Source organism: Artibeus jamaicensis, unplaced genomic scaffold (assembly GCF_021234435.1).
Source record: "Artibeus jamaicensis isolate MK-2021 breed Jamaican fruit bat unplaced genomic scaffold, CSHL_Jam_final contig_548, whole genome shotgun sequence".
NCBI classification, from domain to species: Eukaryota; Metazoa; Chordata; class Mammalia; order Chiroptera; family Phyllostomidae; genus Artibeus; species Artibeus jamaicensis.
Genome location: NW_026521883.1, coordinates 13,852,050 through 13,866,700, shown reverse-complemented (window position 1 = coordinate 13,866,700; position 14,651 = coordinate 13,852,050). Strand labels below are relative to the sequence as shown.

The 14,651-nt window shown below is 45.3% G+C and overlaps 1 protein-coding gene across 2 annotated transcripts in view; it reads right to left on the bottom strand.

The window, feature by feature from the left end:
- MYO1E (myosin IE) overlaps positions 1 to 14,651 on the bottom strand; it is a 206,054-nt gene that overhangs the window by 47,246 nt on the left and 144,157 nt on the right. For both annotated transcript variants that reach the window (XM_037151034.2, XM_053670099.1), the window contains 5 exons: positions 14,060 to 14,227; positions 12,992 to 13,077; positions 10,906 to 10,987; positions 5,596 to 5,702; positions 907 to 1,005 (listed from right to left, as the gene is read on the bottom strand). In XM_037151034.2, coding sequence (XP_037006929.1) covers positions 907 to 1,005; positions 5,596 to 5,702; positions 10,906 to 10,987; positions 12,992 to 13,077; positions 14,060 to 14,227 — 542 coding nt within the window. The remainder of the gene's footprint in view (positions 1 to 906; positions 1,006 to 5,595; positions 5,703 to 10,905; positions 10,988 to 12,991; positions 13,078 to 14,059; positions 14,228 to 14,651) is intronic.

The following is a 14,651-nucleotide window of genomic DNA, read 5'->3' as shown; positions in this document are numbered from 1 at the left end:
GTGGCTACTAATTTATTCTGTAATAAGTGACGACTAAAAGAATTCTTAAGTTACAACTTAATAATAAAGAGGAGAAAAACTCAATTAAAAAAATGGGCAAAGGACCTAAACAGACATTTCCCTAATGGCCAACACCACAGGAGAAGATGCTCAACATCACTTCCCCTGAGGGAAATGCAAATCAAAACCACGATGAGATAATCACCTCATACCCATTAGGATGGTTAGAATAAAAAAGCCAGATCACGACAAAAGTAGAGAAAGAGGCAGATAAATTGGAACCATCAAACTCTGCTGGTGGGGGTGTAAACCGGCATAGCCACTTTGGGGGGAAAAGTCTAGCAGTTTATGAAAAAGGTTAAATGTAGAGTTACCATATGGCCCGGCAATTCCATTTTGAAGTACGAAAGAAAAAAAAAAGCATATGCCCACAGAAATGTGTGTGAATGTCGACAGCAGCATTGTTCATTATTCTCAAAAGTGGCAACAACTGAGGCGTACCCACTGATGAATGAACCAGTGATGTGGTGTCCGGGTTCACTACTGGAAGGTTACTCAGCAATGAAAAGAAACGAAGCACAGACAGACACAACGTCGTGGGTGGCCCTTGAGAACATCATGCTAAGTGAGAGAAGCCAGGCCCCCCGGACACATCCTGGGTGAGTCTGTTTACACGCCGCGTCCAGAATAAGCGAATCTACGAGACAGAAAGCAGGGTCTGCCTAATGTGGCTTAATAACTAAGGAACCGGGATTTCTTTTTGGGGTGATGGAAATCTTCTCAAGTTAATGGCGATGATGGAGGCACAACTTTATATATTAAAAGGCAATAAACTGTATACTTTAAATGGGTGAGTTATGCGATATTTCAATAAACCCCTTTAAAATGAAGTCACCAGTTCATTACCTTTGTAGGAATTTTTGGAAGACACGCCGATAGGCATACCCAGCTCTCCTCACGCGGATGTTTTCTTTCAGACCCAGGTATTCTACTTGGTGCTTCACCCTGAAAGGGAGACAGTGGGGCTGGGGCATCAGCGGGCAATCCTTCCACCCTGCTCTCCTGCCCACCGCCCCCACGGCCTCCCAAACTTAAGATGAAGAAAACATACTAAAAACACTGTAACTTACCATGTGCAAGCCTGAGATGACCCCCAGGCTATGTGATATTAATTTTAAAATATTTTATAATGAAATACAGCATTTATGGATGAGAATTTACATACCTACTTTAAAAGACAGTAAAACAAAAAGTCATACACCTATCACCCAGATTGTGAACAAAAACATCAGTTTTTCAAGATGGATGACACATGTCACTTCTGAATCCAATGGCAGTGGGACTGCTTTTGTTATCAACCTTACGTTTAATAGTGATCCCAGAGGTAATGAATCTAAAGCCTTCTAGGTTTTTAAAATACAAGGCGAGAACAGGCATATAAAACTATTAATTTCAAATGACTAAGTTAACAATGTTCTAAAAAATACGTAAATTAGTTTCAGTTCGGTTTAATACTGAAATACTGGCAGTGTACTTCGGAAAATGGATGCAGGGCAGTACCGGACCGATGCCCTCACATGGAGACCTTCACGTCAGAGACCCGCCCCCAGGCCTGCACCTCCCGTGCTGGTTTAGTAGCCCTGGGGCGTGGAGTGTGTGGGTCATTCAGAATTCAGAATTGCGACCCCCCCACCCCTCACCACCGAGAAGCAAAGTATCTTGGAAGCCAAGCGACACAGACCCAGCTTCTGATTGTTCCCTCTGGGGCGATAAATAAGGCTGGTTTAATACGGACGCTTGGAAACATTAAAATGTGAAATAACAAGTAAATTTCATCTTTCTTGAGACAGATGTGAGTGTGCTGTGGCATGAAGGCAGCCCCCCATTCCCCATCTCAGTGCAGCTGGGGTCGCCTGCACTGTTGATGGAGGGAACAGGCCCCTCGTGAGTCTGCTGTGCAGAAAGGGCAGTTAGCAGCAGCATCCTCCTCACAGCTTCACACAGGCTCCCAACAGTCGTCTCCCCAGAAAGGTTCTCACGAAACCCACCACTTCCAAGGAAGCCTTGCGCTTGCTCACACCCACTGTGCACCTCTCTGCACAACACTGTGCTAGGTCCCAGGGATGGTTCCTGCTAAAGACCTCACAGATGAAACAGTGAGTGGTCAAGGGCCAGGCACAGCCCCAGCTCTGCCACTATGCCATGCCTCTGTGCCTCAGTTTCCACTCCTGTAAGATGGGGATGGTGACGTTGGTTCTTTCTTCTTACTGGGTACATTCCATGTAAAAAAGCACTTAGCCAGCTCCTGGCATGAGTCATAAAAAAGCTGTTGTTATTCTAATAAGAGTCACAGCTACCACAAGTAAACCAGAACTGGAGAACTTGAGATAGTGAGGGGATTCTCAGAAGCAGTGACACGTGCCTGCCCCTGGAAGGCTGAGTTGAATTTGCCGGGTGCAGAGGAGGGAAAGGCAGGGGGCACAGTGAAAGCAAAGGCACAAAGATGGGAAAGGCCTGTGGCCCGGGGCATGGGAGAGGAGGAGGTGGGAAAGTTAGGCTAGAAGAGGGGGTGGAGCCTTGATGGTCACACAGTAGGAGATGTGTGAAATATCCCAAGTCTGGTTACTCTTACTTGAGCCAGCATCCAGAAATGTCAGCCCATTCAAGATAATTAACTTTAAAAACTTTACATAAAGAATTAATATTCAACATCCACAGTTGATTGTTTAACTAAAGAGGAAGGAATCTAATTTAGGAAAGAAATTTTCTTTTTTCCAATCTTCCAAATCTGAAACTCACTATGGGCCTTTTCTGCACTAAGTGAAATACACATGAGTTTGCCAGTTAGAGATATTTGCTCATTTTAAGTACTTTTCATAAATTCTGGCTTTACCCCAAGCTTCTGAGCCAGGGAATGCACTGCCCACTGATTCAGGTAGAAACGCTCCTTGCCCATGAATCACCTAGGAAAGACTATGCCTCACGTTCAAACACTTTTTCCTTCATTTTAACTTCCAACATCAGGAAGTCTCTCATGGGAATTTTCTTTCACAGGACAATCAGATCAGCAAATTTTGTAATGTTTAATTTCATGTAATCAAAGCATCCCAGTGCATTTTTTGCATATTCTTGGATGCTGTCACCTCCGCAGTAAACATCAGCCAGGCTGACAACGCCCACGTGCCCCTTCATTGTTCTATCTCCTCCCCTCAGGGGGAGGTAGGCAAGTCCTCTTCTGGAGTGTCTTTGGCCATAAACACAATTAGGTCAAGGTCTGAGAACCACACTAGGGCAGCAATTCAGAATCCAGGGCACGCAACTTTGCCAGGGCCAAACAAAAATAAATTTTCCGGAGGAGAAGAAAAATAAACCACACCCTATAAACTTGTGGATTGTGGAACCCTGTCCACGAAAGAGCTTCAGTCGACTGTAATTTTTGCCAGCAAAGCCCAGCCCTTCCACGGACCCCAGTGTTCCACACTCACGGGTGAGGTGAAACCGTCTGCCACATAATAACCCTGAACAGGGATGGGGGCATCCCAGGAAGCAATCTTAGTGAAAATATAAATCAACACTTGACCAACAAATACCTTAGAATTCTTAAAACCAGTTCACACGAATGCACATTATGCAGTTCTTTGCTATAAGTCAAATAAGGGGTGTGATTAAAAAATTCAGCATAACCGGGAAGTTCCATAAATGTACCACTGTCTTAACTTCTCCACTGTCTGATATTCTGATGAATCAGATGGGATTTTATGAGAAGGTAGCATCATGGTTGGGGAACTTCCAACCAGAAGCCATTGCAAAACGTCTATACTAGAGGGACTTTCAGCAGGGAATCTATATGGGGTAGGGGATGGTATGCTGGGGAGGTATTGCATTTGCAAAGTGAGTGAGATTATGGTTCTGTTTGTTTAAGACTAAGTTTGTTGGAAAGGGTTGGGGAAGGGAAACTGGATGAAATCTGAAGTGGGGGGAGAGTGGGCTACAGCCACCCATTAGTAATAGCTTTGTTTCTCAGACTCACACAATTCGTTTGTGAGGTTGCCTATGACACTACCCTTCTGCTGTGTGTGTATGTGCATGAGTGTGGCGTGTATGCGGCTGAACATGATGGGGGGTGCAGGAGTGAGACAGAGACAGGCAGAGGCAGGTTGACAGACATGGGGAACAGACCCAGGAGAGTTCATTCTGTCAGATTGAAGGAGATGCCATTTGGCATTGACCCTCTTAGCTGAAAGAGGAAGCAACTGAGATTAAGTGTCTCACTTAAGTGACAGGCCAGCACCAGGACACGGTTCTTCAAAACCAGAGCCCAGTCCTTTGCTCTAGATCAGCTGTCCTCCAAGTGTGATGCCTGGACCCTCATCACCAGCATCATCTGGTGCTTCTCAGAAATGCACATTCTAGGATTCCGTAACAGAAGCCGTTGATGTGAGTCTGCTGGAGCTTGGCAGGGCTGTTGAGGACTGGACATTGTGGACATCACTCACTCACAGGGTCATCAGGAGTCGGAGCCGACTCAGTGGCACGTGACATACACAAAGGATCCGCCTGCATCTTGCTGGCAGTCTGGGAAAGGGACCTGTGCGAGTCCCTCAGAGCAGGTAATTAGGGGTCATGAATTCTAACCCTGGTCTTCCTGTTCAAGTTTAACTTTTATGTCACTTGATACCTCAGAGTCTGCCTACTTTTTTCCAAAAGAGTAAAAACAAAAAGCAATTCGATGTGTTCCAGTCCAGGGACTTGACTGAGGACAACGGCTGGTTCCTCTCTGGGCTCCAAGCCGCCCACGAGGTCTCTCCTCAGTTCTGTTTCCCATGTCCCTGTGGGCAGTGGGACCAGACCTCTTAGGAAAGTGTGTCTGGGTCCCCCAGCTGGATGCAAAGACTATACTCTCTAGTTGTCATCGTAACACTGTCCTACTCAATGCCCGATTCTGTCTGGCACGGGCCACGCCCCTCAATGCCAGGTGTGGGAGAACCAGCAACGTAGCTTCCTCAGAAATCAGGAGGGAGGGCTCACTGCATGCCTGTGCTCCCCACATCTCCTTTCGGCCACTTCCCTCCTGGAGAGAAGCTCTGCTCCTTAACCCAGGGCATTTACAGAAGCTGAAGTATGTCCCCAGTATCCTCTCAAGCAACAGCTAAATAAGAGATTGCTTTTTGACCAGCAATTTGGACCTTCACTTTCAACCCCGAGCTAAGCATTCTAAGCCACATCCTGTGGGTGCCAACAAGGAGCCGAACATACTAAGAATGTCGACAGAGCCTCAAACTAATTTTAAAACCATTTGGACTGCGGTATAAAGGGGTTTTTTTTCCATCTGCCCCCAGACTAGCCAAGATAAACATTATAAATTGCTAATTCTGAACCAAATGGCATTGCTAACATTTTAGGAAAAGGCAACAGGGAAGAAATATATATAGTTCTTGTCCCGAAAAAGTGAAAGACAAAAGGACATGAGACACACCCAAAGGTAATTTAAACTGCTTCTGTCTCCGGGAAAGGGCAGCCCATCGTGAGAGGGGGCAAGTGGTGCCGGGGCCGGGGAACGCGCTCTGCCCTGTCTGCTCACTGCCTTTACCGTACCTGCTCTCCTCCCAGTCTCGGGGCTTCTTGGTTTCGTTTGGTTTTATGCAGCGAATGTAGTGAGGTGTGCATTTCATGAGGGTGCTCACAAGGTCATTGGCTTGTTTCTAGAAAGGAAGAGTAACATCGGTTAGAAACACGGAACTTTCTCTGAAGCAGACCAGTTTTCAAGGAAACCAGTGGAACTTTAGTGCAGAAATATATAGCTAGGAATTAATCTTCGTGACGATCTGTTCATTAGGCTTGACTCAGGTCTACCACACTTGCTTAAAGCTCTATTTTTACGATGATTTTAACTCTCAAATGGGTTTGAAATTAGATTTTTGAAAGCAACTAGGCCTTTTCAGTACAGTTAATAAAATAAAACAAAAATACTGAACCCAATGAATCTTCACGTACAATTTTTAAAATGAGAAACAAGGGAACAGTTGTTAACAAACAAAGTTAATTTTACAAATACTCATACATTGTTTTCAGTTTTTCGTTTGGAGGGCTAGAGAAACCAATTGTTTACAAGGATAAACCATCCAAGTCCCCTGAACTCTCTTTCCTGGCAACACAAACCAATGAAGCATCTCGCATTAAAATGCTGGAAACTGGTAAAGGTGTGAGATCCACAAAACTTCCCCATTTATGAACCTTTAACACGCCACTTCGTTCACCTTCTTCCTTGGCGTGTGCTTGTACAAACCTGCAGCCGCTGAGCCTTTCCGTTGGCTTACACCTTCACAAAGCTCACATGTGGGGTCATCTCACACTAGCCGTGCCTGGGGTACCCAGCATGGCATTGGCTTTAAGCCGAAAAAGCCACAGAAAGCTGAACTTGCAGATAAAGTATTTCACGTCATAGGTACCATAAGTGTAGTCCGGAGAAACAGGAGTGGAGCCCACAGCAGCACCCACACCTGAGCACATCCTGTGGGCCATGGTGGGACGCACACGCAGACTCCCCCCTCCCAGGCAAATCAGCGTGAAGAGAGAAAACCTCTGAAGAAAAATACAGAGAAAGGGATCTCCAAAGCCAGGAAACCATTACAAAGTCAGCAGAAGGGATTTGCCTACAACCTTCTCTCAATTAGGGCCTTTCTGTGTTCATGGGTTTAGGAAATCTGAAACCCTTGAGAAAAACTCCTGGGCGTATTCGAAGCTAAGATAAATCAAGTTCTCTGTTTAGATGTGCAGAATACAGTGTTCTTTGCAATCCTGGGAGTCAAGGGCAAAGCTTCAGAGGTTACAGGATCGAAGCAAAGCCCTATGAGGAAGAAGTAAACTAACTCTTAATTGTCTTTGTTGATGTAGATTGTACTTGAGAACAAATCTGGTAATTTTTGCAATTCATAAGGTGAAGAAGTTGGGGAGGGACTGATTATAACAAAGCTTTTTGTTTGTTAGCCCCCAACCTCTTAATTTTTATAAAAAAAATTTTTTTATTGCCCTGGCTGGCATGGTTCAGTAGTTTGGAGTGTGCTCCCATAAACCAAAAAGGTAATGGGTTTGATTCCCAGTCAGGACACATGCCTAGGTTTCAGGCTTGGCCCGCGTCGGGGCTGTACCAGAGGCAACCAATCGATGTTTCTCTCTCTCCCTTCCCTTCTCTCTAACATCAATAAGCATGTCCTTGGGTGAGGAGAAAAAAAAATTTTTATTTAATTAAGACGTTTTGATTTCCAATAATAGTTTGGCAGACCCTTTAGTCATAAGCATTTAACAGCACTGTTTTCTTTTCGCCTGAGCATGAGAAGACCTGGGGGCAAGGGTGACTTAAGTTTGTGTGCCACCGACATGGTCCTTTGTAGCTCCAAACAGCAGTGGGTGGTGCCACTGAATGGACGCCACGGGCCCTACACACAGATTTTCTCACTGAGGCCTCCCAATTCTAAGAGGCAGCTACACTTACCATTATTCCTATTTTTCAGATGAGAAAATGGGGCCTTAAAGAAATAAAGTGTTGCTCAGAATGACACGGTTAGTGAGCAACAGAACTGAGGCTTGCACCCAAGTCTGTTAACTATCAAGTCTGATTCTTTTTTGTTTTAAATATGTATGTTTATTGTTCATTTAACTGTCTTGAATTAGGTGTTCCTTTTTTTTTTAAAAGATTTTATTTATTTTAGAGAGATGAGGAAGGGAGAGAGAAAGAGAGGAAGTGAAACATCAATGTATGGTTGCCTCTAGCACACCCCATACTGGGGATATGGCCTGAAACCCAGGCATATGAAATAACTGGGAGTCGAACCGGCGATGCTTTGGTTCACAGGCCTGCGCTCAAATCCACTGAGCTACACCAGCCAGGGTCTCAAGTCTGATTTTAACCACAATGCTACTCTTCCTTCCTAAGGAAGGTATGGGATAATTTAGTGTGATGTGAAAGGAACTGAGCCAGGACGAGACAGAGACCTTAGGTTTTAGTGAACAGGAATACATCTTATCTTAACCATTAAAATTATCCTGAATTTAACTATGAGTCAATTTTAGATGCCTCCCCTCCCAAAGTGGTTAGGAAACAGTAACGGAATTAACCCTGATTCCAAGGCAAGAAGAGTCCCTGGATCTGTGAACTACCAAAGACCCATGCCTAACAGAGGCTCAAGTCAAATCTGCAGACAGGACCGTGAGAAAAGGCTTAGGGCAAGAGCTCCTTCTTCTACCCTCAACACACTATTACCAAGACTGAGTTGGGGGCCTGGCCCGGCTATTTGTAAGTTACATGACAGATCACTCAATTTCTCTGGGGCTCCGTTTCCCCGTCTGTAAACTAAGCAGGCTGAACTAGAAGACCTCTAACATCTTACTTTCAAGGCTGGAGAGGCGGTAAAAGTTAACCAGTGCAATCACCCCATGGTGCCTGCGTCCGCCAGGCACACTCCTTTCGAGGCGGAGTCTCACTAGAAACAGCTGCAGTCTGGCCCACTTTGCCAGCTCAGAGCTCGATTCCCCTGCCCTAGCACATCAGTCTTTGGCTCTAAGTTCAAAACTGGTCACTTCCAGGCATGATGTAGAATTTAGTGGGGCCTCAACATCAAGTGTTATTAAAACTTATAATACTCTTATTTGCAAACAAGAAAACGGGAGTTTTCATCACATGCATATTCTATTAATTAAATCCCATAGATTAGCTTTAAATTTTAAAGAATTAGAATACAATAAAATACTCTAAAACTGTCTCAAATTAAATTTTTCTTCCAAGAAACTCAGGATTCCTTTAAGTGCTTACACCCCAGAGATACCATTAAGATGGTACTTAACATCTGCAAAAGACTGGGGCTATGGAAGGTGTAAGAGATGGAGCCAGGGCTATGCATCTGAAAGGTGTCTTGGAGGGGACATACAAAACAGGGACACTGTCACTCCTACGTGGAGGCAGGGCATCAGACAGGTCACACAGTCCACCAAGGAGGGCACCCCTACGGGCAGGATATGCACCGTAAGCTCTCCGCCCCCGGATGATAGCAATCCTTGCAGGCCTTGAAATTCTGCACATTTTGAGTCCATCCAGAAGGTGGCAATTTTGAGCATTCAACTACACAAGAAAATGAAGGCAAGGAGTCAAGTCTTCCAAGAAGATAAAAAGGCCACTAACCCCGCCCTCCTTTTTATACGAAATAAGCTCCACTGAGAATCCAGACCACTTGAAAGTGAGTCATTGCAACCTTCATGATCTGGGCCCCTTGGATCTGAATGTGACAGTCTTGTGACTAGATTTTCCAGCCCAGAGCTAATCCCTACCCTTGAAGTGAAGGCATGAGTCAGAAGCTTCACACAGACATTAATATCCGGGGCTTCAAGAGAACCACATCTGCTCTCTGCCCTCAACGCTCTGCTCCAGGGAACTCAATCCAGAGATTTACATTTCTCTAGTTCTTTGAACATGATTGTCCCTAATCCCAGAGGATTCTGCTGCCCTTCAGCTGAGAACCCAGCTTGACTTCCTCCACAGAACCCGAAGGCTCCTCCTGACTTGCTGGCATCTCCTCATTGCTAGGAGGTTTCAGTGATGGGTGCCTTTATTCCAGCCAGTGTTCTGGCCCTCCAGGGCAGGAGGCAGGCTTCCCTACATGCAACACTCAGAGAAGAAAGAGTGAATGAACAGAACAAGACAATGACCATGGTGTCCATGAGGTTGGGGTTAATGCAGGAGGACACTGTGAGGACATGTAGGATGTGGACACATAAAAACGAGGGGCAAGGCCAGTCTAGGCAGAGACCCAAAACATACATGTGAGTGCCCACAGAATGAAAGAGAGACAAGTAAGCATGGCCTGTGGGGAGGGGAATTGACAGAGTAGAACGTAATGGGAGATAATATACACTGTGCTTACTGTTTCAGACGGTGTGCTAAATGCCCTACACGGGGGGCCTACATTTATTGTGTTTAATCAACTCAGTCCCCGCCTTGAGACAGGTACTAAGGTCTCCACCCTTAAGATAAAGCAAAAGAGAGCAAAAGACAGAAAACTGTACTTAAACAACAATCACAACAAAAAAGGTAAAGCAAAAGCATCATTGAGAGCTTGGGCAACTTGTTGGCAATCACACAGCTAGGAAATGCCAACGCTGGGAAGTGAACAGGGGTGACGGGACTCCAGAGCCCTACTGTTAATCACTGGGTGATCCTGTCAGTTATGAAATTGGGGTGGCCTTAACTGGTATGATCTTTAAAAAATAGTTTAGTGACTATTTCGGGAAGAATCACATGATAAATTGTGTCTGACATAACCTCTAAATTTATAACATGTTGGCTCAGATGACAGAGGGTACCCTCCATGAGGGACCCCAAGGTGCACTAGGAGAACTCCTTCTGACTTGGAGACACCTCAGGGCCAGATGTGCCTGTAACTCCCAGAAAGCAGGGGCTTTCTGGATCCAGGGAGGTGGGAGGGCACACAAATTGCCCATATAAGACCCAGAAGTCCAAGAACATCAAGTCCCGTAAGTGGCAAGTTTGAGGATTTGGTTTAGAAAGTGATCATCAAAATCCAAAACGTGGCTCTGAATCATCCAAGTTCTCTGACAGTTTAATGTGAATTCTTCCAGGTTCAGATTGAAGCCGTTTCCTCTTAGAAAGTAGCTGCTCATCATCTGCTGACGGTTAAGCTCTGAGGTACTTAACATCCCTTTAAGGTTCCAGTGCAGCCAGGTCAAGTTCAGCTTGCATCCTGTCACCTTTTGTCAAGCAGCCACATTACTTCTGGGCGTCTGTGACGAACCGTCAATCGCACTGACGTCATCCTGGCTCCTGGGTGCAGTTCCCGACTCCTAGAAAACCCTGCCTCTTATAGGAATCTATAAGCTTCCCCAAATAGCACAAACCTTAATTTTGCTTCCGGCAGTAGTTGGACGCCCTTTCTTGTCAGCTTGTAAATTTTCCGGAAATAAAGATTTTATAAAAGGTCTAAAAAAGGAGAAAGAAAACAGATTAGCAATCAGAGGGGGCTGAAAGCCAGCTTCCGCAGAGGATGGAAAGGAACATGTGACCTTGGCGACAGAAAGGCTATCCGATGCAAAGCACAAGCCATCAAGATGTGACCTGGGGAAATAAGCAACCACAGACAAAAACAAAAGGAGTCACCTGTCCCCCAGACACAGAGGACGAATTCTAAGATAGAAGTATTTTGGATTAAAACCCGAAACATAAATTTGAAAACTTTGCTTTCTGAATCCCCTCCCCTCTACTGGAATGGAGGGACACCTTGACAATGGGACACAGCACAGCATGGGTTTGCCGAGTTAGACGAGACAGACCAAAGCCCAGGGACTTGAACTCCTTGTCTGGATCCGATGCAGATTCTGCTTCATTCTAAAGCAGGGTTTCCCAACCTTGGCGCTACTGATATTTGGGACTTAGGGCTGTATAATTCTTTGTCGGAGGCATGGGGGAGGGTGCTCTCCAATACACCAGAGGGTATTTTGCAGGGATAACGGACTTTGCCCACTAGATGCCAGTAGCACAGTGCAGGGCAGAGGCAACGTCCCAGACACCTGAGTGCCCTTCGGTCTGGCAGACAGACGGGGACACAGCGGGCGCTCCGTAAATATTTGCTGATTCACTGAATAAAGGGATTTATGTCAATGAGCAATCTGAAACTCAGGTTCAATTCCTCCTAAATGGCTCTCAGGGCATCTAGAATTTTCTAGAAATTCTCCCCAGCAGTCTGCTTTTAACTTGACCAGACATAATTATAGATTTTTGCGGCACATTTGTTTCATAAACAGTAGACCATGTCTCTAGGATAAGAGTTTATGTGAAAGCATCAATAGCTCTCAAACTTGGCAGTGATTTTAATAATTTTTTAAAAATCTCTAAAATCATGCCTGCACCTGACTGTCATAAAACCCACAAGCCAGGGCTTGTGGCTTACCCAACCTGTTAAGAGAGAAAAAAACAGATTTTATGTGTTTTCAAACGAAACGAAATTCAGAATCTCCAAAGTTGGGAGATGTGAGTGCAAGGAAGTGCAGGCATGTGGAGCTGAGGGCAGGGAGAGGGAGGCTGGGGGGAGGGGCAGAGTTAAATGGGGCAGAACACCTCTGACCAGGGCCTGGAAGAGATGCGTGGTTGTGCTTTGGTTGTAGTTAGGCCTTTCTTAGAAAATTATCAGACTTGCTGGTGCTGACTAAGGAAGTTAACCTTGATAATTTGACAGTTTAAGTAACAGAGACTGAAAGGGCAGCTATTACTTGCAGACAGCTCTAAAACTAAATCTGGAAGGCTGTGCAATATGGTACTTGCCTGGCATATATAGCTCTGATCGTGTAAATTATGCACCATGCCTGTTACCCGGGATCTTGGGAAGCTTGGCAGGGAAGAGGGAGGAAGGGACCCAGCAGGGCTGGCCCTGAGAGCTCCAGCAATTTGCAGGGGGAAGCCTCTGCTGCTCCTACCTCTATAGCTTCAACAGGGTGTTGGGAGTGAAAATGGGTCTCTGAGGCAATCCGTCTTGACTTGCCCCTCCCAGAGGTCAGAGCCACTTCCCAATTGCTTCAGGGACTCAGGTTAACTTGGGGATTTCAAAGCCACTGGCCATCTAATAAAATTGTGATCACGAAAAATTCTTGGGACGATATTCCTAGGGCAAAGTATCATAGAACCGGACCCTTTCACTCTTACATGGTCAGACACAGCCATCCCCTGTCCCTGATAATAGTGTTGAAAACAATGAAGCTGGTGGCTCTGAAGGGTATGCAGACTGCACTTGGAATTTCAGGGAAGGAAGTGTTAGGGATACAAGGGCAAGGCTGGGGTTGGAAAAAGACAGGTTGTTTTCAGAAACCAAGTTTGTCCAATGACAACCCAGACCCAACAGCTCAAAGACACGAAATGTTGACCAATCCACAGGTTTGTTTTGAATCTCGATCAAACCTCTATCGCATGTCAGGTAAGGCAAAACCCACTTACAGCTCACTGCTCTGCATGAGCTCTATCAGGTCCATGAAGAGCACATCACGGTTCCTTTCACAGAAGCCATCCATGTCATAGGATACCTGGTCAAGAACGGGAAAAGATCCAATTTTAACCTTTAAGTATTTTACTGAAGAAAAAAATCCAAGCAGACATGGCTATTCTTACCAAAATGTATATATTCCCAGATTTCATCATGAATTGCCACCTTAAAGCTGTGCACTACTTACTTAACTTGTTAGCCAGCTCAGTCGGTGATGGACTGTGGCCACCGACGGATGGCACTTGGCTGCCCACATGGCCCAGAGGATCCATGGCTCACATATCCCTTCTTCAATGGATTCATAGGCATGTCTAAGTAATAAACTTAATTCTTTCCCTACATTTCATCTAAGATAAAAAATTTAAGAACTCCTTATATTCATTAATCCATTGCAACGGACCATGTCATCTGAGGCTTTGCAATTTCTCTGACAAATGGTGTCAGAGTTGGATCAACTCGGCTTAAAAGTCATGCTCGGGGACTTGGGTTAACAAGGACGAAAGGTGAGACCATTGGATTTCCACAGGACTAGAAAGTCCCTGAACATCATGACCTCAGGTTACTTTGTATCACCAGCACCCACACAAAGCCGTTACCCAATAGGCACCCAATAATCGTTGAACAAACCCCACAGAACAAACACCAAATGTGAACCTTGGTCCCTATTTATATTCCAGGTGGCCACAGGTAGGTAAGGATTGAAGGCTTGTGAGTGCAGCAAGAGGCATAACAAAAAGCCACTCCTTTAGCAGTTAACATTTGTGCCAGGGTGATTCGTGATTAAAAAGTACACAGTAGTGTGTACTGCCTTTGGAATTGCCTCCCTAAATACTTCATAGGCCCCATGTTGTTGAATGAAATCAATGTTGAATGAATGAAACACAGTGAGGCAGATGAAACTATATGAACATTGTTTTCAGTTGCCTCATGAGAAAACATGATAGACCCAAAGGCTTAAAACAGGTCGACCACGAAAAAGATAACATTTCCTTTCCTGTTGACCCCGGCTCTACTGGCCATACCTTCCCAGCATAATGGTGAATAATGAAGCCTTGGTTCCAGCTGTTGAAGTGCTCATGATTCCCGATCTGCATCTGGAGCTTCTGCAGCAGCGTCTGGTCCGCCCCCTCACCCACTGCATGCATCGTGGCGCACACGTCATCCAGGATGCTCATGATGCCCGGAGGGTTCTGATGGGACCAAGAAGCCACAGCCCCAAGTCAGCGACCGTTCTCAGACACGTACAATGCCTATCGGGTCGTTTCTTAAGCAAGGAAACAGCTCCCTAGATTCAAGATACTATCTTGAAAGTCTCTCTTTCTTTCCCTTTGAGCCAGAATGACATTAATAATCCCAAATGGGAGTCACCACTTATATCTAATGATGGAGAAAAAGTCCATTTTCCAAAAATTGGTTTAACTCCTGGAAGTTCTATTGAAAGTCAGACACAAATCATTATCTGCTCAATCTTATTTGTACCAAGTTAATTTTAAAAACCCAAAAGAAAAATTAAAACATTTCCTCGGACTCCAGTCCATTCCCGAACGTTTGCTTTCAGCCCATGAGACACGTAGGCCCGGTTCCCAGCTCCACACGCACACCTTCCATCACACA